The sequence below is a fragment of the Plectropomus leopardus genome, chromosome 23 (assembly GCF_026936395.1).
Source record: "Plectropomus leopardus strain MGB_pleo_1.0 chromosome 23, ASM2693639v1, whole genome shotgun sequence".
NCBI classification, from domain to species: Eukaryota; Metazoa; Chordata; class Actinopteri; order Perciformes; family Serranidae; genus Plectropomus; species Plectropomus leopardus.
Genome location: NC_142198.1, coordinates 12,594,515 through 12,619,618, shown reverse-complemented (window position 1 = coordinate 12,619,618; position 25,104 = coordinate 12,594,515). Strand labels below are relative to the sequence as shown.

The following is a 25,104-nucleotide window of genomic DNA, read 5'->3' as shown; positions in this document are numbered from 1 at the left end:
TGCTACTCCTCACACTGAGGGAAGGCAGGCTGAAGCGTGCAATTCAAACAGAGCCTCCCTCCGCACGCTGCTGTGTGGTTTAATATGTAAATGCATTTTCGTTAGACTCAAACTGCCATCGCAGTCATCTATTTTTCCTCTACCTCTCTGACGTCTGTGATTTGCAATTGCTGCTTGGAACAAAGTGCAATCTTTTTTAATGTGCACTGCAGTACGAAATGTGCCTATTGCTCAGCGGTGGAGCAGTCATAAACAACTTTGTATACCTTTTACGCGGCATGATTAAAATGGGTGCAAATCTTTGTCAATATTAACATGGTTTGACAAGCCATGCAAATGACTGGGCTCCTCAGAGAGTGTGTAGACTATAATGAGGTAAATTCTACAGCGTGCTTCTGTAGTATCGAAGCTGAGCTGCTGAGAACACTCAAGGTAGGTAAACACAACCCACAATCCCAGAGGATTCCCAAGCCCTACTGGAGCTTTAAGTAGCCGCAAAACATCATAAAATCCAATCAGATTAATAAATCGGTTTGTTAGAAAGCAATCTAGTATTCCCTCCATGTTCTGACTTTATTTCCCCTATAAGCAGTACTTGCCTATGATGGTTTTTGATCCATATCAATACATCAATCATATTCATAAAAACATAAGAGTATGTTTTACTTACTGTCGCGGATGAATTACAGAACAGCTCTACTGGGCACTGGTCTGGGGGTCCAAGAGGTCCAGGGGTCACTGGTCAGAGGGTTTCTTTAAAGCATCTGTGAGATCTACTTTACCTGAAAAAGACACAAAACATACACAAAGAGACATGAGATAACACAAAGGGGTGCAAATCAACAACAGAATGATACAAAATAACCACTAAAAGTGCACGAGGAGATCCAAAATAACAAAATAAAAAACTACAAAATAACTACAAAGAAGAGACAAAAAGATGCTAAATCATGACAAAGAAATGTTAAATGACCACAAAACGATGCAACAAAGACATGGTAAATTACAACAAAGATTTGAAATGACTGCAAATAAATGCCAAATAACATCAAAGAGATGCTAAATAACTACAAAAAGTTGTCTAATCACTACAGAGATGCTGCAAAGAGATGTTAAATGACAGCAAAGAAACGCCGAATGACTACAAGAAAATGTTACAAAGAGATGTTAAATGACAACACATATATGCTTAAAAACAACAAAGAAATGCAAGACAAAGAGACACAGGTTGCCTACAAAGAGATGCAAAATAACCACAAAAAAGATACAAAAGAACTGAAACAGAAAATAAAACAACCATTGAGACACAGAGGCATCAGTTAGTCTTGCCCGTGTATTATGGCAAAGTTAGGAAATGCCTGTGACCATGCTTACTGTGCTATTGTAAAATATTGTTAAGAATCTCAAAGATGCAGCATCCTTATGCTGAATCTAACCTGAGCTGGTCAGGATCATGTAAGTGAAATGCAATAAGCTAAGAAAACGAGAGTGACTCATGCTACAAACAGTGAAACACAGCAGCTCTTCATTCTGAAGGCCGAGCACAGAAATACACCGACCCAGCATCATCCATAAACAATGATCTGAGGCTTATTTTTCCTTTGGACATGGCTTCTGTCTGTTTTCTCTCAGTGGCTGCAGTGGGCGAAAATAGCCCTCTCAGAGACACACCCAGAAGAGAGTCAAATCAAACATCATTATTCCCTGGGTAAATATTGTGAAGAGATCTCATCTCTACTGGCTGCAGAGGAAATGAGGGACGAGGCACTATTCCTGGTGTGCTCTGGTCAACCTTAAATCAGACCTTATTACAGGAGACACTGGCAAAGCAGCCAGCAGCTACTAGCACACATGAAAACGCAGCGATGCAAAACTCACATGGCATAAATGTATGGACACATCATAAACATGCAAAATGCATCCAGATGTTGAACACAAAGAAACTGACTTCTAGGACAAACAGACTCATGCTGGGCTTTCATCACAGCCTCATGCATATATAAACATACACAGTGGGGTGTTGCAATCTGCTAAGATGGTCCAAAAAGTCTCAGTCCTCATATATGCTATTGTTCTGTTTCATGGCCAAAATTAGGTTACTTTTTAGGGATGCACACTAGACAACGTATGAGTAAAGAAATTGAGGGTAAAGGTGAGCTTACTGAGTACTGATGTGGTCAAAGGTCAAAGTTAATCACAGTAACCAGACACTAGCATGCAACAGAAGGTGCACCATCCGTATCCATATCATTTCCTAGATAACAACATAAGGATGGTTTTTTTAAAGATCACAATAGGGAAGAAAATCCAAACAATGCAATGGCTACAAGTACAAAATTCTACAAAATTCTAGTTCAGTATCTTTTCTATTGTTTTATGGATATTAGTAGCATATTGGAAATTCATGTTACGGATAGTAAGAAATACATGATCCCATTTGCACAACAACTACAAGCTTTTAACCTCTTGAAACCTGAATTGACATAAGTTTTCTTGTGCTATAACGAGATGCCTTTCACAAGCTATTTAACCCTTAAAAACTAAGCAAACTGGCTTAGTTGCTTTAGAGAAGGGAAAAGGTAGTCAGAAACTTGGCATGAAATATCCCAAAAATTGCAAGAAATTATTAAAAGGTGACCATTGCACCACAGACGATCAGTGAAAAAATTAGATTTTGTCCTTACACGTTACATCAGTCGTGCTTCAGAGCTTCAACTGCTGCACTTAATACCAGGCCAACATTTGTATGTGGGGCCCATATGGATAGTAAATGGGATGAAAAATGGGCCCTATGTGGGACTTTCTACAGGTTCCATAATGACCCCATGCCAATTGTCCACATCAGTGGGGTTAACCAAGTGGGCCCCACTTTGGTTATGGTAGGGCTACCTGGGTTTAAAGTGGAAGAGCCCGAAATAGGCATTTTATCGGGGGCCCAACTGCATAAACCCACCAATGTGGGCAACTGGTATGAGGCCTTTGTGGAACCTGTGGACACTCCCATAAAGAGCCCATTTAATACCCACATTGGCCCAACATACAAATGCTAGCTGCGTAATTTCAAACTGTTCTCATACAGAACAAATAGTGCCACTTCATCAGAGCTTTTGGTGTAAGTGCGCAATGCTAAGAGGCCCCTTTGGCGTGCACATGGAATACTGTTCCACGGCATACACTGAGAATGCGGCCGAGCAGAACCAGTCGCTGTGTTATAACATGCCGGTGGACAGCACATGCTGCATCTGCCCGATACAAACATGGGTGGCATCACATAAGAACACGGCCGGACAGAACTTGTCCCGTGTGCATGAAATGCAGCAAGCAGGTGTCATGTTGAAATGCTGCCGGTAATAATGTAAGGAGTGTTCTGCGTGGTTTGCCATGTGCTGTTGTAGCCAAAACATAAGCACGTCATCCCACCAATTGCATTTGTTGTCATCACGTCGGCGGCATTCTGTAACGTAAATAACAGATGCAGAGGTATATTTAACTCATAATACAAAGATGACGAAGTCCACCGACAAAGTTGCAACATGTGACGAGTTGGGATGAGAACATGTTGGTAGTTTCTCTTATTGCAACATTGTCTAAATCTATAATTAACTTGTCTGCTGTATCATCTTAAAACCAGCAGGGGCCCCTAGTGAAGACTCCCAGCCTGGAAAAACGAACCAATTTTTCAAAAACTATTGGCTGGAAAGCCTTGCCGCTTCAAGAAAGCCCCGTTTGCCCATCACCAAAGAACAAGACTTGTCAATAGCAATCACTGGCAGAACAGCTTCTGTCCCTGAGATGGGGGCTGGAGCCCTCAGTAGTTTCCTCCGAGCTGAAACTCATCTTTGATTTCCAAAGTCAACAGTGAGAGGCATAGATTTCCTCTCTCTCTCTTCAGACTACTGGTGGGAGCTGAGAAAAGGAGAGAGACAGGGGAAGAAGCTATGTTTTGTTGATTGCCGTCCTTGTGCCGGCGGCTTGCCACAGCCGCTATTCTTGGGGCTTGCTTTGCGTGGGGGTTGAGAGAGAGATTTTTCCGTGGCACTGCAAAATGAGAAATGACACGGTTTCCCCAAACGTGGCGCCTCATCGGCCTGTTGTGGATTAGTTAAGGCTGTTATTCTAATCTGCACCCCTTTTCTTCACTGCCTCATTATGGAAAGGAGGTGCCAAGGCCTCATAGGGAGAATAACATGGAGCCCTGTTAAGAGTCGTTAGAGAAGATAGATGATGCCTTGTTGATGGAAGTCAGTGCTGATCTGACAGGGCAGCAGGAAGCCAAGCTTCAACCATTTGTGATGTAAGAACTTAAATCCAATCACTGAACATGTTTGACCGTGGACTGCAAGAAATAGGAAGACAGCAGAACAAGGTCGTATACTGAGCAGAGTGTCTTTGATGTCTGAAAAATGGAAATATGATGCAAAAGAGAGCATTCAACATTGTATACTACAGTGTGTTAGCTGCATGGCAGTTCTGTTAGTGGCAGCGGGGATAGAGGGACATTTCTACGTGTGGCGAATTTTAAAAAAGGGTTTTATTTCCTTTGACCTTCAGCGTTTAATTAATTTCAAGCCGGTCAAAAATGCTACTTTAACTCCATTTCACTGTTTTCAACTTTGCAATTGACTCAGTTGAATTCGTGCGCAATCAACAAGGGCCGCTGATCACCACTTATCCTCTCAAATAGACAGGTGCAACATGTCTAACCCTTCGTAACCGCTTGTTAAAAAGAACATTTCAGGGAGTGCTTAATGGATGAACCTCGCACAAAGAGAAGGCACTTGTGAATTTACCTGTGAATTAGCAGTGACACGGGGCCATTAAAGGGATCATATACAAGTCACATAAAGGACCACTATTCATCCACTCCACCCCAATCAGCTTAAAGGCCTTTTCATTTAAAACATTCAAGAGCGTTTCATCGCTGTATGAAAGACAATGTTCTACAGAGGACAAATACTCAGTGAACAGCTGTGCATACTGTAAATCAGAGAATGAGATGGATGACACAAAAGCATTTCAACTGGAGGGTTAAGCAGTGAGGTGTGTGTGCTCATAATGCCGCAAAAACAAGCTCCTTCATGATACGAGGCTTAACTAGATGTTGCCAGCTGGTTTACTGACAAATAGTTAAAGATGAAAAGTCTTTGCAACAAAATATAAAATATTACCTCATAGTCCACAGGTAAAAAATGTGATTTGAGGAAATACAAATATTGCTAATTATGTCTGCAGGGTGAAACTAGGCAAAAACCAGAATGAATGCATGAGTAACATTTATACAGGGTCCCCAAGGAAAAAATCAATCAAGCAATCTTGCCCACTTGCCCAGTGTTTTTCAAACATATCAAATTTAAACTCTGTGCAACCACAACTTCAGCTAGCTGGCATACATAAAGGAAGAGATGAAATGTGGCGGAAAAAAATGAATAAAACATACAGGATGGTGAACAAAATGTCTCACATGCTGCATATTGAAGCTATGTTAAATCAAAAGCTACATGAGATAAATTTGCCATTATGTTACATTAGGTGGACAGTTATCAAAAACATGTTACCAATAAATTTCATTACACACAAATAAATTCCATGACCTTTACAACATTTTGAATGACTCTTTACAAATTCAATGACTTTTCCAGGGCTGGGAACCTGTTTGTATGATGCAGCAAACTAGATGCTTTACCTTATCTCACCATGTTATGGTAATGTGAAATAAAACACATTTAATCCAGTATCCTGTTAATTCAGTCCAACTCAGCGTTGGCTCAGAAATTAATAAACTGTAGTTTCTGTGTTGTCCAATATCTGCGCCTGGGGAAATGACGCATCTAATCATGTGTAATTATTTCAAAATTACTGCAGTGGACTCCTGTGGAGCGTCATGTGGTGAACCCACCCCAAACACTAAGTCTGTATAAAAATATTTTGTGATGAATAAAAATTTCAATTTTTTGCTGATTCAGAATAAAATACAGTATCTGTTACATAACAGGGGTGAGGACAACTGCATCATGGATGACATGTTACTGCTATTGCCATGCACATCTAGCTTAGCCAGTGAAGAAATCTGCAACTGAATTACATCTCACTAAACAGTTCACCCTGTGAAACCTGGAGTGGCCTCACTTTGCTCGTGCACTAGTATTTAAAACTTCACACTTACGCAAAATGGTGCAATTTCTTTCACAACGTGGGGAGCAATGAGCACCTTGGTAAGAAATGTACCTCAAACTGCAAGAAATGACTAGATGTATTATGAATTCTTTAAAAAATAGAGAAAACTATATTTCTAATTATAAGTACATACACAAAGCTTTATTACAGAATTATCATTTTTAAGCACTTTTTCCAAGCTTTGTTTGTTTTGTTCGAGTACTTTTTCTTTTCTCTCTCTTTTCCAAAAATTATTTTTCAGGTAATTTTCTCGTAATTTGTACTAATTTCTTGATAATTTGGGGGTCATTTTTCTTGTGTTGCTCTTTGCCTTTTTCCCATGTTTATAAAAAGGAAAAAAAGAAAAAAGAAAGCCAATTTTCACAGGTGTTAAACCAATTATTATTACGGTAAAAAAATAGTTTGTTGCAAAACCAAATTTGCCGGTATGGAAATATAATTTGAAACCAATTTCATCAGGACAGATGACACTATTTCACAGAAATGTTCTTAGACCGGCTCTCAAAATCTAAAGTTAAATTAAATCTGAAAATCTGCCAGTAGACACACACTTCAGACATCTTGACAAGAACATAAATCTAAGTCCATGTTATTCAGAAATGAAGTAGAGGTAAAGTAAAAACATAAATGTGAGACATTTTATGAAATATTAATTGATGGGGGATCGGCGGACTGAAAATACCAAAGAAATAAAACAATTCCAACTGAAGCTATCCAGTTTTTTTTTTTACGTCAATGCTTAAGCCAGGAATAGTTGGTTACTTACATTTCATTGCCTCAGGATCGAACGACAGGAAAGTATCTCACACTTAAGTGTGTCAAAATTTTTACTAAGCATTCAGTGCATTCCATTTACATAATGGTAACGCTGGCACAAAATCTGTCAGTATGCAAAATGCTGATGTTCGATCTTCTACAGCTCTGTCGCTTTGTGCTCAGAAGTACAAACATCATGTAATTCGCAAACTCCTATTATCTCAATTATCTGTTTGTGAATTCAAATCCTCAACACACACAATGGGAGAAAACCGTGAGATGAAGAAGGTGCCGAAGTGCCTCAGTTTCACTGTGGAATATGAACAGAAAGGTAGTATAGAAGAAATGAGTGTAATAGAAAACCTGGTGGGCCATAAATCACATCAGCAGACGCACCATATGCAAATATGTTTACGTGCGCCTGCTGACATCAGCAGCTGGAGACAAAATGTACAAGCATGTTTTATTCATCTCCTGTCCCATTACGTTCTATGTTACAGTATGTTAGGTTTCACAGGTGCAAGGGGGCTGTTATGAGGGTGAGAGCAGCAAATGGGTGGCATGATAATGGACGGACCATCTGTGTGACCCCTTTCTTCATTAACACAGACCGAAATGAAGGTTAGAGTAAAGAAAAAAATGTGTAGAGGACGTTGTGCTTTAGCACAAATCTCCATTTACTGGTCGTGTGGGAGCTGCAGGTCAAAGCTGCATCGCTTTACAGCTACTGTACATCAAGGGCATACAGGATACAGGCAAGTTCCCTAGAAAATTCAACTAATGTGCAAAAAGTGTAAAAAAAAAAAAAAAAAAAGCTCCTCAGGCTGATTACTGACAAACAGGGGAAATTTAGGGTGCTTATTCTGCAGCTGGCAAATGGTATGGGGTAGCTACGAGTAGAAATTACAATTTGTTTAAAGTATATATTTATAGTCAGCTGTGTAACCTGAACATTGGGCTGTGTGTTGCATTAAAAATGTGTAAACTAGTTAGCAAGCATCAGAGAAGTCTAAACAGTTAAAATGACACTTAGTAACAATAAGAGGCTGTAAAGCTGTGTTTGGCGTGGCACGATGTTCTGTAGTCTCATTAAGCAACTTGTTCAAAACTGTCTTTTTTAAGACGCATAAAAGCTTCAAAGTTTGCAGTGGGGCCATTTTATGATGTTGAACAAAACTTGAAAGTCTCTTAAGCATGTGTTAACCACAGACATTATCTCAGGATTACAACCAAAAACCCTTTAAAAAACCCATCGACTTTGAGATGAGGGAACCGGAGGTGCTGAAATGCTCACTCATTTCTGGGGTTTAGGACTCATTATTGGGCTTCTCTATAGTGAGCTCAAAGAAAAAAATAAATGGTTGAAATAACAAGCCAAAAGTAGTGGATAAATGGTTGACATAGCAACAATTAAAGGATAAATAGCTGAAAATAGCATAAACTAATGGATAACAGTTGAAATAGCTGCAGGTCAGGGTTCAATTTTTGGCATATTTAGCTAAAACTAGGGGATGATAATTGCAATAGCTAAAAAATAGATAAAGTTTCAATTGCTAAACAATGGAAATAGTTAAAATAGCTGAGAGTGACTGACAAAATAACTAAACATGATGGATAAATGTTTGTTAAATATATTATATATATATTCTTCCGCCACTGAAATTGGTGGCAGTAGAGCAATTGCAGATTTGTATTAACCAATCTAAACACTAACATCTTAATTGTATAATAAAATTCACTTTTACATAATTAATACTGATAAATAACATCCGGTTTAAAAATGAAGAGCATTTCATGGACACATTAAGAATATGACAGGTTGTTGAAGGGGTACTTGAGTTCATCTGACAGGGCTGTGGGGGATGTCTGACAAAAAAGTTTGGGAACCATTGCAGTCCACAGACCAGATGGTGCCATAGCAAGGTAATTGCTTTTTCTCACTTTATGGTCTGGGTAAATTTTGATTTGGCACTTTCCGTCAAACCACAATTTAATATTTTGGCCTTTGCATAGGAAGCACAGAGACGTCACTCAGGATAAAATGGTGCCCTCTTCAAAGTTAAAAGCTCATTTTGGTCCCTTGTACTTAATTTTGTGATCTGAATGACTGCTTGTCCAAAGCATTCAGAAAGGAGTCAAAGTAATTTTCAAGCACCAGTCAAAACCCAGATGATTCAGAGTGCTAATAGAGGAAACCAGCTGACTGAAAATCTGTTTCTTTACGTCAAATAACTGAGAAGGATGTGACATCAACTTACACCAACTCAAGTGTGATAGCCATTAACTGCTCAGGCCTAATCCTATTTTAACTTGCAGCATGTAATCACAACACATAGCTAGAGGATGCCCAATCACATAACGTGTCTGCCATGATAAGACCCATTTCAGCTGGGAGAAGAGCCTCAAACATGCCAGATAAGAACTAAACATGCTGTCACTCAGCCAAAGCTCCTCACATCAATATCTGTTTCCAGTAAAGGACAACAAACCAAAGAAGTGCCATGCAACCTTAACACTGACATACGGGATGCTTTTAAACAGCAAAAATGACTCCTTTCATAGTAAAAACTGCTGTCGGGAGAGATTATTTCTGGTCTAACATGCAGGCTAATGGAACAGTAAATATCGGAGACTGAAAGCTTTTTAAGCAGCGCACAGATTAGCCTCCTTATCTTCCGCTCGCCAAACAGAGTGCTAGAATGACTACATGATTGAGCATGCCATAAATATTGTTTTCATTAAACTGAGCGACGTGCCGAACTTTTTTTTTTTTTTTTTACCCAAACAGTGAATGCTTTGAAGAAGCTTTCTTTACAAAAAGGCAGTGTGGTTTCTTCAGCGGCTCCCATCTGCGTCCTTGCAATGCCCCTAAAATGACAGTCGGGCAGCATGAGGTGGCTGCGCAGTGGGGAAGCGCACTTCAAAGCAGGCCATTTCATCTTCAGCGAGCCTGTCTGCCTCAAGTGGAGCATGAGATAAAAAAATAAAAAGAACGGGGGGAAAAAGAAAAGAAAAATCAATTCTCTATATCAGGCTTCTTCCTTCAAGCCTTGTGCTGCTCTTTGTGATGGTGCATTCAAGCCAGCACCTGAACTCTGCCCCAATTATCTTTTGAGGTAATTTGAGAATAGATTAGCTTTCTGCAGACATTATAAGCTGAAAGCTTGAAAAACAGTGTTTAAATTAGTGTGCATCTGTCCTTCGTTTAACCTCAACGATGTGCAACTTTACAATAGAAAATATTCACTAACAGGTGAAGCAAGCCTACCAAACACTCGTTCAACTCTCGATCACAAAAAAAGGTTTAAAAAATATTTAACAAGTATGAGACGTCAATAATTCACCAAGAAAAAAGTACTAAAAAAAGTGAAATAGTATGAGTTATAGGTATTCCAGTGACTTGAAAAAGGCAAGAGTGAACTGAAATCCAGGTACATTTATGTTTTGTGAAAAAACTTATCCACGCAGTTGCCATACTCATACCTGTCTGTCAAACAGTTAGCTACACTGCCTACCAGCACCTCTGAAGCTCACTGATGAACACATTTATATTTTTGTTTAATCTTTTCAAAAACCAAACTGTAAAAAATGTCAATTTATGGTATCAAAGGGGTGATTTGATTTTGATTTTTAATTTAACTGAAATATTTCAGTACTGAGAAGATTATGTTTTGATAAAACTAGGCTGTCCATTAAGTAGAAAGATGTAAATAATTGGTTTTACATTATCAGTGAAAACCACACTGCAGCATCGGCTTTTGCTGAAGTAGTAGAAAACCTACAACTACCAGAATGCACTGCGTTGCAGACCAATTAATGCTCCGCTGCTGGGTGACGTAATGTAAACTGTGTTTGACATAATGGCAGCTGGATGGTAAGAAATGATCGCATATTATAGTTAAACAGTAAGCTAAAACATGTTTTCAAAAGGCAAGAAAATGGGCAACGCAGTATCTAAATCTTGGTTTGTATTTGATCAGCACTGCTTAGATTTAGTGTTCAATCACTTTTTCTGCCCGTTTTCACTATGCAAGAAAAAAAAAAACGGCACCCACTTCCTGTTCATAAACTCTGGCTATTACAGCTAAACAGAACACTAAAAAAATCTGGGGCAAGAAACAGGCAGCGCAGTAACATTATCTTGATTTATATTTGATCAGCTCTACCTACTTTACTGTTTGATTGGAGTTCAGTCTGAGTTTGAGAGGGACAGGGGTGGGTCTGTGGTCCTCTTCTATACTCTTTGTGTGCGTGGTGACGGCATGGGCGGCAGGCAATACGAAAACGCAGAAGTTGTACTTGGAGCAAAGGCCCTGAGAGCCAGCAAAACTGTGCCTGCTGACAAAACTTGTCATCTGGTGGAGTTTCACTGGGGGTGCAAGAAGGGAGATCAAGGCACTAATTAGATGGACGGAAGTTCACCAGAGTTCATGGACTTGACACTTACTACTCACATTGTTATGATACGAAGCTGGTTGTGAAGTGGCTGGGAATCCTTTCAGTGAACTTGAATTTCTTTGGCCAGGATGGTAAGACTCCAGTGATCTTTGAAGGTGCTTGTGGACTGATTTTCTTTAGAGAGCAAAGCAACTAGATGGATTAAATGATAATGGTTGTGCTTTCTGCAAAAACAAAGGGATAGAGTTGAGAAAAAAAAAGCATAAACAACTTCAATTTAACAAAAGAAATGATGAGAAAAAATATGAATTGCTGACAGTTTTACATGTTAAAATGGCAAGACCATTTCTCTGTGGAATGATGGGATCCATTCACAAAGCTGCATTGCCCTTCAACTTATTTATTGATGTACTGAACATGGAAAAAATCCAAAGTATCCAAACACAAAGTAAAGAACATGTACATCCTTTTAAATACTCAACAAAAGATATTCTATTCCAAAAAACGCTGTGAACCAAGTCGGACTATACAACTTCAAATAAATAATCATTCTTATATTAAGAATTGAGATAAGAGGGGTGGGAGGGAACTATTTTTCATGCCAGACCATCAGCACAATTTGTCAAGACCAAATCATCATGAAGAAGTTACGAAAAGAAAATTTTCAACAATGACGGGTCGGGCATGAAAAACGTTGTCTCTACCCCACAGCAGCAAGTATCACAACTCATCTAGACTTAAATTTAACTTTTACAAGTAACACAAAGAAGGAATAGATAAACGAGAAAAAGCAGTTGCAAAGATAATTATATAATGCATAGCACACTGCTCATTTAAGGGGAAGCATGATAGTAATTGGTTTAAATACCAAGCAGGATGCAGGTGCAGTATTCAGTGCATCTAAGGCTCCACTAGCCCCGTTTGTTTGTTCAAGATTACTGAGATGTTGTTCGACAAACTCTTGCAACCAATTTTGCTATTGTTAATGGAACTGCTTCACTGACCTTCCCCCAAAGTGAATAAAGCAATATACACCTTTTTACGATTTAAAGACAGGTTATATGCATTACGTATATATATGAGTATGAAAAAAAAAACTAATCAAATAGTTCAAAACTGTGGTTTATATCCATTCTTTACCACATAAATATATATCTATAATGTTTATATATAAAAAACAAAAACATATGTCTATAGTTTCTTAATACCTTTTTTTACGAAGCAAGACTATCTACAGACCAAACAACCAACAAATTTGATGCACTGTAATGCTAGTCCATGGGACAACAAATCAAGTATTTCAACTGAAGAGAAACTGAAATTTTAAGGTTAATATCCAAAATGAAAATACCTTACATACTCCATAAAAGGAAAAATAAAACGATATATAGAATATCACACTTTCCGATGAAGTCAAAACTAGAACCAAAAGAAGTCTGCCAAATACTCAACATAAAAAAAGGACTTATTTACATAGCTCAAAGCTCAGGAGTAATCCGTTCTATTCTTCAGACTAGTTTTTCTTAAGCTGCTGCCTTCATTGGCTTGTCCTCAATCTTTCATACAAAGTATGTAAAAACCCTTATTGGTTGATATTAAGACAAAATCAGTCTAATGATATATCGTAGGTACACCACAAAACACCATGAGCTCCGTCTGAAGGGAATCCTTTAGGAAGAACTGATTTTTATCCCCCATTGACCTTTTAAGATATCTCCATGTTATAATTTTGCATGCACTTTTTGCGAATAAACCTTTGTATTTTTGTCTGTTCCCAAATCAAATCGGAAAGCGAGTTGCTAGTCATAACAACCAGGATGACGAGGGACCCACAGATGATTTTACAAATGAAACCAGCACTGCCATTGATTCTATAATCTAAAGATAATACAAAGATCTCAAAAGGTATCTTTTACATCATAAATCTCCCCAGAAATTTCAACCACTGCAAACTTTCCTGTAAAGTTCAAAAGCTCACAAGGTGTCATATGAAGATATTTCTCAAAGTATCCAAGTCAAAATATTTTGTTCCAGGTCCAGTAAAAAGTTTCTCCAAATTTTTCTTTTTATAAAAATAGATGCTTTTTAAACCCACATCAAAGAGGTTCTTAGCTCTTTGGCAAGGTACTGCTTTAAGAATTTTTTTTTTGTCTTTTATCCATTAAGTTTACAATAAGCAACATTATGCAGCCAACCAATAACCAACTCATATTACAATGAACGGAATACTTACAAAATCAACAAAACTGCAAAGAGTTCAAAATAAGTACTTGCTAACCACTGAAGGCATAACGCACCTAAGGCAAATCAGGACACAGAAAAGTACAAAGAAAATCACTACACATAACCTTACAAGACTTACTGTTTCAAAGCAGATGTGCAACAAAATGACAAAACCTATAGTAACGTTTTAGATGGTCCATCTGTAAAGACAGCAAGAGAATTCAACATCACAGGCAATAAAAACCTGCAGTATTTTTTTTTCTTGTTTTAAAGTATATTGAGAAGATTCAAAGCGTAGCAATGAAAAGGAAAAAAAAAATCACATTGTTGGACGCTAAATTTTGTTTTTCTTCGTAACACTGATTTACAAAGCTGTTTTTACTAATGTAGAAAGTTACGGTCAATGCGCTTCCATTTTCTGTTTCCATTTTCTGCTGAGTTTTCTAGAAACAATCTCAGTGGGTATTAGGCTTTGTGTGTTTTGTTGGTTTTGAACGAGACTTGCAGCACTCTGTCCCCGAGGCGGTATCCATTCAAGCTGGCGATGGCCACGGCTGCCTCGTCGTAGTTAGTCATGGTGACAAAACCAAATCCTTTGCACTTGTTTGTGTTGAAGTCGCGAATAACCTTGACGTTTGTGACTGCACCAAATGGCCCAAACATCTGCCAGAGGATGCTCTCATCTGCGTCTGGAGCCAGGTTGTAGACAAAGATACACCAGCCAGTGCCTGCGTGCCCCGGGATGTTGATGCCAGCCAAGCTGGTCACCCCGTCAATGGCCATGGGGGAGAACCTGCTGTAAAAGACAAAAAGTAACATGGTTCAAGGCAAGAGCCAAAATGAGGACAAAATTGGCCTTTTTAGAAGACAAGAGAATGTGCCAACAAGCCTAACACAATCTGACAAGTCTCTGCAGAGATCAGCAGTAGCCATGCTGCATTCTGAGCAGTGTTTACATTGCTGCTACTGTCGGTGTTAACACCTTGCTTTTGATTTCAGAAACTGTTTTTTTTTTTCAGAACTCATTAGATGTGCAAGTTATTCTTTTAGTAATAAATATTTTTCTTCACCTGGACAGTCAGTTAAAAAGTCAGGCTTGTCAATTAAATAAAATAACTGAGCTGTCATTCTGACTGAGCAGCAAAGAGTAACACACAGGCAGATATCAGGTATGAGAGCAGCAGATTATAAAGGCAGCATTAAACACTGAATAGCTGCTTTTTGAGCTCATCTCGTCTTACAAAGACAGGATCACCAATTTATTTACTCGAAAACTAAAGAGGGGGAATTTTAATGGTAAATAAGAACCATATTAAAGTTGGAGTTTATGCCAAGACTGAAATGAAAAGACACGCAAATACCCTGGCTTTTGGTAAATGTGGTTTTGCAGTTTGAAGAAACAAAATTCAAAGTGCATGGAAAGCCTATAAATTATTGCAGCAGGTGTCACATGAGATTAGCTGCTCCAGTTGGCCTCTCAGGGAACATCCACCATGACAGGTGTGCTCCCAGCATCAAGGACACGCAGAGAGATTTGGCAACGAAGACGTCAGCCAACGAGTGGGGCAGAAGAGAAATCACAAGTCTATTGTCGCTGGTGATGGGCCTTTGAGCTTTCAGGGGATTGGACTTCAATCATACTTGAGGAAGGCATTCTTATAAAACTGAACTTAGACAAACTGGTATCCTGGTGAATCCTGAAAGACGTCTGACGCAACAAAGTTTAAAACAGGACAGGGCTGTCCATAATAGATCAAGGTAAGAGTATGGAGCTCAAAATACAAGTATGCAATTTTGTGCAATAGCAAGTAAGGCATTGTAAAATTCTGTCCTTTGTTATGTAGACAAGCAGCGTAGACATGTTGTGACATTATGTCAAGATTAAAGCACTTCACTGCATCAGTCACTGACCTCATTCTACACGGTCACTAACCTTATTTTAGAGCCAGACACCAAATAATTACCAGTCAAAATTCATTTTAAAGCACAAAGGACTGAACCTGCTCAAATTTAACTCAGGGAACTTTACAAAAGGGATTTAAGTGCATACTGTAGAGCCTGTCTAATATGACAGAAGGCCTTCCTTATGGCTACTCATCAGATATACAGTATCAGCTTCTATGTTAGCAGGTGTGCTTAAGGTAATTTACAATGTGCAATGATTGCACAGTCTTTGTTCAGCAGCACAGTCCAGACTCTGCTGCTTTTAGCACTCTGCAGCTGAATGAATTTAACTGCTGCCTCAGTTATCTATCTGTATGGTATGGTGGCGCAGGGCTTAAAGCTACAGTTGGTAACTACTGAAAATAAGTCATATTTGCTGAAACTGTCACTTTATCCTGAGAGAAGTACAAAAAAAAAAAAAAGTCCTCTCTCCCCTTTCTACAGCCTCTAACGGCAATTGCTAATATCAGACCGTTGCGGGACTGTGACAGAAACAACCAATCAGAGCCAAGGAGTCTCTGACAGAGCTATCAATCATATCAATAATGCGTGTGAACTGTGGTCAAACTGTTAAAGTGGACAGCACTGATCAAATATGAATCAATATTTTTTGGCTGCATTGTCTATTTATCACCTCAAATTTTGAAAAAAAAGGAGGAAATTTTAGTGTACTGTTTAGCTGTAAAATGAGAAAGTTTGTCACTCGGCTGCCATGTTGGATCATTTGGTAGAAAGCATCACCAAAAAGCTGGACCAACTCTAGAATTTGACAGGTAACAGTTCACTAAAACATGTTTTGGAAAACATTAGAGGCAAGAAATATGCAATGCATATACAGAGTCTTGATTTATATTTGATCAGCACTGCCTTGTTTGACAGTTTGACCGCGGTTCATGAGTCATGACTGACAGCTGTGTCAGAGACTCCTCAGCTCTGATAGGTTTTCGTTCACGTTTCACATGCAGTAAGGCCATTTGAAGCTCCACAAGGCAAGAAAAGGCAGAGGAGTATAACTTTTTTTTAAATACACTGATTATCTGTCTCAGTTAGTGCTGTGTGATTATAGGCAAATATGAAATAAAGGTTTATATGAAAGTTAACATCGACAGCTTTAAGACTGCCACCTCATGTTTAGAAGATCCTGGTTTGATAGACACTGGAGCCTTGTTGTGTTAGTTCTCCTTGTGGCTTCCTTATGGCTATATCATTAGGTATGTTATTAAGATGGGCTCAGTGTAGGAGAAACAGGGATTTTAAAAAGTATAACTTTGCAAATAACTCTGATAAACAATTTGACATAATGTATTCTAAAAATGGAAGTGTGTTGATTCATGCATATCAGCAGAATTTATTCATTCTCCAAATCAGCGTCAACTCTAAGAACCCAGCATCCAGCTCTGATTGTCCCAGATCGGAGGAGCAGGTTGTCTTTAGTGACACCCATCACTGGTCTCTTTCTTGGAGCATGTGTGGCTCTCCTTTCCCCTCCCCTCCTCGAAACATACACAAGTCCACCTCTCTGCAGCTTGCACACGCACTAAATATTTACATTATCACTTGCTGTTAAGACAAACAGCCTGATTCACTCACACCAACTGGATTATGTATATATTTGTTTGTAGAGGGGAGCACTAATGCATGCACACAAAAGCATTTTCCTTTGATCAGCAACCTCATTTTGAATCAGTGCTACCGTATGCAGTGTTAACTACCTACGCAATGTTGCCAAGAGCTCATGCAGGGAAAAATAAACAAGGGAAAAAAAAGGTATCCCATCAACTCCCTCGTGTTAAGTCTGAATTTCCCTCAGGATCAATTAATGCAGACTATGGAGTATAAAAAAGAAAATCAATTTACCTTTTGACTCCATACGCCATGTTCAGCAGATTGTCCAACCTAAAATGAAAGACAACAAACATCGATGCACACATTAATTTCGTTATAAAGAAAGCTTTTGATGAGGTCGATGATGTATTTTGACAGGATGACAGAGATGAGTAATATTTCTGATACCATAATAAAGTCAGTTGTTCCATTCGAGTGAATCCCAAGACCACAAGTCATTATTAACCTGTTGACTGAACTTGTTTATCAATATTCAGCCTACACAATACAGTCAACTAGAGATGTTCTGTTCATGCAGAAAACGCAGCTTTCACAGGAAAACTACATCAAAATATTCAATTTCCATAAATTGCAAATTTTTTTTGCATATCACTGAGGTCTATCACTGAAGAGCAAATTCATTTATGGATTCACTTCCACATTTATGGTCCCTTAATGAGCTCATAGCTTAAAAAACTTTTCAGACCATCTATTGATTTATCCACCAGAGTATTGCTCATCTCATTTTCATATTTGTCAAAATCTGCTCAAACCCAATTGTGGTATAGGCCTACATCTGCAACAGGAGGAACACAGCAAAGTTGAAATGTGAATACGGGGTGGAATTATTCTGTCCAGAGTACTGGCGAGCTCCAACACAGAATATTTTCAAAATACTGCTGGGAGACAATTTAAATGCTAATTTCAAATAGCCTCAGAGGGTCGACAGACTCAGATTCACTTGCAGTATTAACTAGGCTCGGTTCTAATCAGATGGCTTTTTTTTTTTTTTTTTTTTTTTTTTTTTTTTGGTGTGCCCCTTTTACCTGAAGCGTTGTGCCTGCTGTGCGAGGGGTCCTGGGTACCTTCGATTGGGTGACTGATACAGCTGGGACAGCAATGCCTGGCTGGTCTTCTGGCTGGGGTTGTTTGCAAACTTGACTGTAATGGGTTCGGTGGCACCAGGCGGCTTCTGACAGTTAAGACCCTTGATTGCCTCCTCAGCCTCAACTCGCCGATCGAAACGAATGAAGCCAACCCCTCTGGAAACGCCTGAGGAGAGTACATTAACATAAGATTAGTCATATGCTGAGTTTCACTTGACAACCAAGCAAACATTTAGTAATGATGTGCAGCGTGAAATCCACTGACAGCTTACACAGATATTTAGGGGTCAAAAAAACAATTTATTAAAATTTACACATTAGAATTTGACAGATTTAACAGTAATGCAATTACATTATCTTATGATTGTTTTACCTAAACCTTCTGAAAACAATGGGAGTGCTGCTGTGAGGGTACATAACTGGCCTGCGATGCTACAAAGTTTTAAATAAGTAGAACTGAGAATACTTTTAGCAGCTTAAAATAGGATTAATGGCATAATTATTTGAGTTATGTCATCAAAATTAAATACATTTCTATACAAGGAAAATTAGCATTTTGTGCAGATGACTTCTGAACATGCATTGCTGTCATGGCTAAAGAAATGTGATCCATGTCCAAAAGGAAGAAGCAGAAACATCAGTAGTGACCCATCCCAAATTGAGGGAAGCACAAGAGAAATGTGGAGCAGGAGAATAAACACAGTGAAAGTGAATAAGAGGACTTGTTTTGTTTGAGCACCAGCAACAATACGCTTTCCAGTCAGGGACAGTGGCGGACAGCAGGAAGAAACAAGACCAAGACCCAGACGCCACAAGATGGCAGAAAGAGGTGGAAAAAAACCAAAACAAAACAAAACAAAATTTAAGCATCACTTTAACTGAGCGTTAACAGATCACTATATACAACAGCATGACATTAACTACTGCCTGTACTCTCTGTGTGAAGTGATAGTTAAACATTAGCAAGTTTGCATTATTATCTATCAGCATCATTTCAGTTTAGCTAGCTATTTTTACTGATTCATATGCCTATTTACCAGACTGAAGCAAACAGATCTTAGTCTTAGTTTATTTAAACATTATTCCTTTAACTTATTTTCCTCTTCCTGTCCTATGGGACATCGGTGCATGTTTTTTTCACTCTTTGTTTTGTTTCTTCCTGCTGCCCTCCAATCAGCATTGAACGTCAGTATCTTTGCCAAGTCAAAAAGAGGTCCATCACTGCAGTACCACATGCTGCTTGTGGTGCTACTCCTTGCTGCACATTTGTCATTTTGATATTTGATCGTTTCTTTTTAAAAAAAGTGCATTTCTCTTATGATCTGTGCATTTTTTATTGCATTTCAGTATTTGAGTCAGTGCATTTTTGTCCTTGAGAGAAACTGCATTAAAAAGGCATCAAAAAGCAAGAGCACCTTTGCACAAAGTGTTGGTGAGCAATAACAGGTTGCAGTCCTGGTTTAAAATTCTGGTGGTTGGGTTCCCCCTCTTCCGACAGTTGGTTCACGGATTGTTTCGTTAATACTAAAGTAAAACTGAGAGTGAATTCTCCTGAAGAAAAGTGGTTTTACGTTTGAAAAAATAAAGATACCCATTCCCATAATGCATGCCTGAAGGAATATCATGTTTCAGCAGCACACAGGGACCGAACCCATTTGGAAATGTCTCAGTGAAAGATTCTGTTTATTAGTGTTTCATAAGGGTTCTGCTTCCACATGACAGCTGAGAAATAGAGAATCTAACTGCTCTAAATGCATTTCATTTCTTGCCATGAAAAACAGGCATTGCATGTACACCTTGGGGATGGGAAGAGAATAAGGGAGATAGCAAGAGAAGGTAAGTGCAGGCAGAAGGGAGATTGGAGGGGAAAAGAAATTATGAAGCATTGAGTCCTGCTACTTTACACCCATTTCATATTCTATCCATCTATGCATATTTATGAACACCTCTAGTGGAAAATTGCATTTTTGGGGACCTCATACCACCACCACCTCTGATGTATTTCTCAGGCCTTGCTGTGTCATTTTGTTAGGGAGTCACTGGGGGAAGGAGGGGAAGAAAAGAAGCAAAGTAAAAACTGAAAGTAAAATGAAAAATTAACCAAAAAAAAAGGAGGGTGGGGGGCGAACAGCAAAATGGGACAGCTGTCATGTACCACTCACCAGTCACCTGGTCAACCAGGATGCGTGAGGTAATGATGCGTCCATACTGAGAGAAGAGCTGCTCCAGTTCTTTCTGAGTCATGGTTTTTGGCAAGCCACTGACGTACAAATTTGCATCTCTGATGGAGGCGGAGCTTGGACGCGCATAGGAAACCTGCAGAGTCAGAGTCAGAGACATGACCACCAGTACATAAGAGCCAGTTTTAGCACATGCAGTAATGAACTCGCATACCTCTAATACAAGGTTCAGGGTAGGTTATTCATCATCTTTTATGTTGCATTTGCTCAAACCAACAGCAGCAAAGGAGCAGATGCTGTGACCCATTTCTAGCAGAAAAAATGCAAACACTGACTCCTAATTAACCGGACTGAGTTTTCTTTAAATATACTCATGTTATAGAGCCCACATCTTATGCACAATATAAAAATGCTCAGTTCAAATGCTTATACCATACTAGAGGTTTCTTATGATAACAGCATGGTTTATAAAGCCATGTAAATAAAAATGCTGACAACATTTTAGTGTATTGATGCTGAATGCATTGAAATTTCCTCAAAAAATAACTATTTGTGGCATTTCTAACAGAAGCACTCACAGTTTCTCTTTAACTAAATTTGGTCAAATAAAAACCTTTATTACAGCTTACAAGAACACAACTCTACGTCTCTCTATGTGTTCAGACTAAATGATGCAAATGTTGACATAAATGGACACGTTCATAATGATGTATAATGAAAGTCCAGGTGGTGCCACTTGAGGCAAAACCTGCTCAATGTAAAAAGGTTTCAACTAGAAAGTTGCATCATCTCATTGAAAAAAAAAGCCCAAATAATAATAATAATAATAATAATAATAATAATAATAATAATAATAATAATAATAATAATAATAAAAAAATCACATTTAGTTCATACCTGTGCTTTTACAAATTGACTATAAAATAAACCTCTACTCATCCCATTATACTGTCAGGTTTTCTTCAGTATGATTGTTTTAATAATCATTTGGGTCCCACAACAATGGGGTGATGCAACGCAGTAATTTGTCTGCTCCGCAGTCTTTGTTTGTCCCCCTATTTTTCTTTCCCCAGAGCTTACTTTAGAATGACTCTCATCAGCTAAATGGACAGTAACGAATCTGTCTGTCAAAAGTTAAACTTGCACATTTTCTGTCCATCAACTCAGCTGGAAACCTGACAGAGATGGATGCTGCATCAGGCCTGTCTAGACAGCTCTCATTTAAAAATAAATTGATAATTTTCTTGAAAATTTCCATAGACAACAGAGCAGCAAGGCTACCTATTAAAACTAATCTCACCCATTCCCCTCTCTAAAGTCAGGAGATATTTGGAGAGCCCCCAGCACCGGGTTAGATAAATATGCAGCATAAATCAACATTTGTCCATAAACACAGCCGAGTAATAGAAAACAGAGGGGGGCCGGAGAGTCATCTACCAGGTCCTGCAGATCAATACATCATTACACCCGAGTAGTCATAAATTCCTTATTTTTCAGTGCACTATCCTATTTTCAGTCATATAGACATTTATACAATGACATGCAGAAGAAACCCATACAGGCTAAATTTAGGAGCCAATGTGTACGAATGGCTTGAGGACATTTTTATGGAGGACTAAGTGAGAGAATCACAGAGAGGGATTTAAGACAGAAACATTGCAGAGTGTAGAATCTGCTGTATCTTTGTATTCCCTCCGTCTGGTGGCTCCCGATTCTTGCAAGTCGGACTGTAAATTACCTGAATAGATCACAGTTGTATTTAATTACAGTCTCAGACGTGCTAAGTGGTCCTATACCAAGCCCTTATAATCTTATGCAATGGATTGTATGAAAAAAAGAAAAAAAAAAAATCACACACTTTAATTAAACCTTCAAAAGGGATTCCTTTTTGTGCTCTAAGATCGATAAGAACTCCACTTGGTCACCCCATCTCAAAACTCAGCCCGTTCCTGCCCTGGAGGGACGGCTGACAAAGCGAACGTGAAAGCTGAAGCTCCCTGCCCGCAGCCAGGCAACTCCCTCGCTTCTCCTCATCCCTGCCTCCTAGTCTCACCTTCACACTTCATTTGATGCTAACATTTGCAAAGTATATTCCTCTACCTCACTGGGGTTTATTTGCACTTCTGACAAGAGCAGCTAGAGAATTTTGGATGTGTGATACATTAAAAAAAAATGTTCCCGTGTTATACTTTCAGAGGTATGAACTGAGCAAGAGAGGTGGAGAGAAAGATGTGTTCAGTTTGATTCATGGAAATGAAGCGGTGCGGCTCATAACACGCCTCATCTTCAACTGTCAATATAATATTAAAGTGTTAAATACAGAAATAATCAAGCGTACAGCTCACAAATTTGGTGCTATTCAAACATGAATTTTCTATCACAAAATGTGTTTTTGCCCACAGACATTTTCATGAATACCCCTCTGCCCGATGTGAGAAGGGATCTGGCTAGCTCCTTGTAAAACCAATGTGAAAAAATATCACATCTAATAATCTGGCTGCACCATCCGCAAATCCTGCAGCACTATATGAAGCAAATGAGTTTTTCCACCAGCACATTGAGTGCTACATTGCCTGATGAATGCTAATGGCAGCCACCTCCTTGTAAAGGCATACAGCAGTGCTACAGCACATGCAACCATAGAAACAGTTCTGCTCTACTTGAGGCCCAGGCAAAGCCGCATGTGCCCAGATTAACAATAGGCTCTTCCTTTCCACCCCACATTTCTCCAGCCTCATTATGCTTCGACTCCAACCCAGAGAGCTAGACATGAACAGCATATCTTGAATTTTTGCAACCAGTCAAGAATGGTAACAGATTTTTACTGGGTTGAATACGACAGTCTGATTAGGTAGCTTATTGGAGATAAGAATGATCCAATGTGTGTTAGTGTTAAAAAAAAAAAAAAAAAAAAGGAAAATCATACATGACATCTTACCTTGATGGTTTTGGTCTGAAGTCTCAAGCCATTTAAGGTATTGATGGCTTTTTCTGCGTCCTTCGGGTCCACGTAATTCACAAATCCATAGCCTAGGCTCTGCCCTGCAATCACAAGACAAGAAAAAACATGAAGTGTCACACTTGAAAAATGACTGCTGAACACAAACACCAGGCAATTTATTAAAATTAAACATATACAAAACTGCTTTTTATGAATCATGGTGAATGGCATCAATGTAGTTTAACTCTAGCAAATGAAGTGTCAGTAATCCTGGGATACACAGATGAACAGTCAGTCTTTATTTCTTTTTTGGCACAGCATGAAAAACACAGGAGGTCACAAGCTCATTTCCAGCATCTGTTTGGCCTACAACCTATAGTAAATCCTCAAACCAACTCTTTGACAAACATGTCTTAAATTAAAAATGACAGGCAATCGCTCTGCTTTCACACCAACTCATCTCTGACACAGCGCAGTAGCCGAGGCTCAATGTGTTCCCCTCCCTCTACAGTTTATCTCTAAAATGTACAATAGATTGACACCCACTCTTTATGTGCACAGAGGCAATTCAATTTCCTCCACCCACACTGCTGGGTCTCTCTGCAATTCCACTGCCGGTCAAGTTCACCAGCTCAAGCAGCTTCAGCATGTTAATACGGCACAAAAACAACCTCAATTTTATCTAAAACTTTAAGCTGACATTAAAACAGGTTGATATTTTGATGAAACCCATTATTTCATTTGAGCACAAGACATGTTTAGAGAGATGACTAAGTGTGATGGGAAATCCACAAGAGTGGTCCATACTTGTCCACCACTGACATAAATCCCAAACATTTATTTTTGAATCAGACAACATGAATTCAAATAGCTGTTTTTCTTTAGTTGCCATTAGCTGACTCAGCTTTAACATTTTATAGACTATGAAAAAAAAATGTGTATGTGACAGTGACAATATACATTTTTTAAAATAGTAAAAAAATTTTAAAAAAAAGAATGTTATAATTAAGATCACATTGGTGTATTACTAAGGCATACAGACACCTGCCTGGCAAACATTTCTTGCAGCATTTCTATCATTTAGCTTTACTGTCCATTGAACACCCTGTATGTAGCCATACTGGCTTTATCCATCTTACCATCATGACTCACTGCTCTCATGGGTTGCTCCGCTGTGATCAAGTAAAGTTCATAAACTTAATTTCACCTTGCATCTAAGGGAACGTTATAGCCAGGAGAAACATGCAGAGTCTTTGATATGAGGTGATAAAATGACACTTTTACTTAAGCCTTGCGGGCAAACCGCCTGCCTCGCTGTATTCTACTGTACATGCTGTACGTGGGCACGTTCTGCCCTTATAGAGATGTCTTCCTATGGAACATCTAAGCAGTCGCAACATCCGTTTACTAGGGAGCCTTAAACATGTTTCTATAACAAACAACTTGCTCACTTTCAGCTGTCATTAAGGAGTAGAGGAGACATGCTGGGATGCACTTTGAAACAGAGAACTGCACCCAGCTTCCAGTAAAAGACTAGTGCTGCCCATAGTGGGAGGAAAATGACACAAAGACTAAGCTGCTGCAGCAGCAGCAGCCAAGGCGAGAACATTTAAAGCAAAGAGGAAGCATGCATCTCTCTGGTGATTACTTAACATCTGATGTAGCACCAGCACACAGATGTAGGCTGGCTTAAATCCATTGCCACAGGGCCAAGGGAGAGACAAAAGCAACACAGTCTGGAGGGGATAGGGTTTTATGTAGAGCTGAAATTGAAATC

The 25,104-nt window shown here is 39.0% G+C and overlaps 1 protein-coding gene across 8 annotated transcripts in view; it reads right to left on the bottom strand.

The window, feature by feature from the left end:
* Positions 1–11,710: 11,710 nt before the first annotated feature.
* Positions 11,711–25,104, bottom strand: part of elavl2 (ELAV like RNA binding protein 2) — a 34,203-nt gene continuing 20,809 nt past the window's right edge. For 7 of the 8 annotated variants that reach the window (XM_088073304.1, XM_042512503.2, XM_042512502.2 and 4 more), the window contains 5 exons: positions 23,325–23,428; positions 20,369–20,522; positions 18,147–18,372; positions 17,353–17,391; positions 11,711–14,347 (listed from right to left, as the gene is read on the bottom strand). In XM_088073304.1, coding sequence (XP_087929430.1) covers positions 14,017–14,347; positions 17,353–17,391; positions 18,147–18,372; positions 20,369–20,522; positions 23,325–23,428 — 854 coding nt within the window. In that variant the 3' untranslated portion in view covers positions 11,711–14,016. The remainder of the gene's footprint in view (positions 14,348–17,352; positions 17,392–18,146; positions 18,373–20,368; positions 20,523–23,324; positions 23,429–25,104) is intronic. The other variant, XM_042512506.2, reaches the window with a different exon arrangement.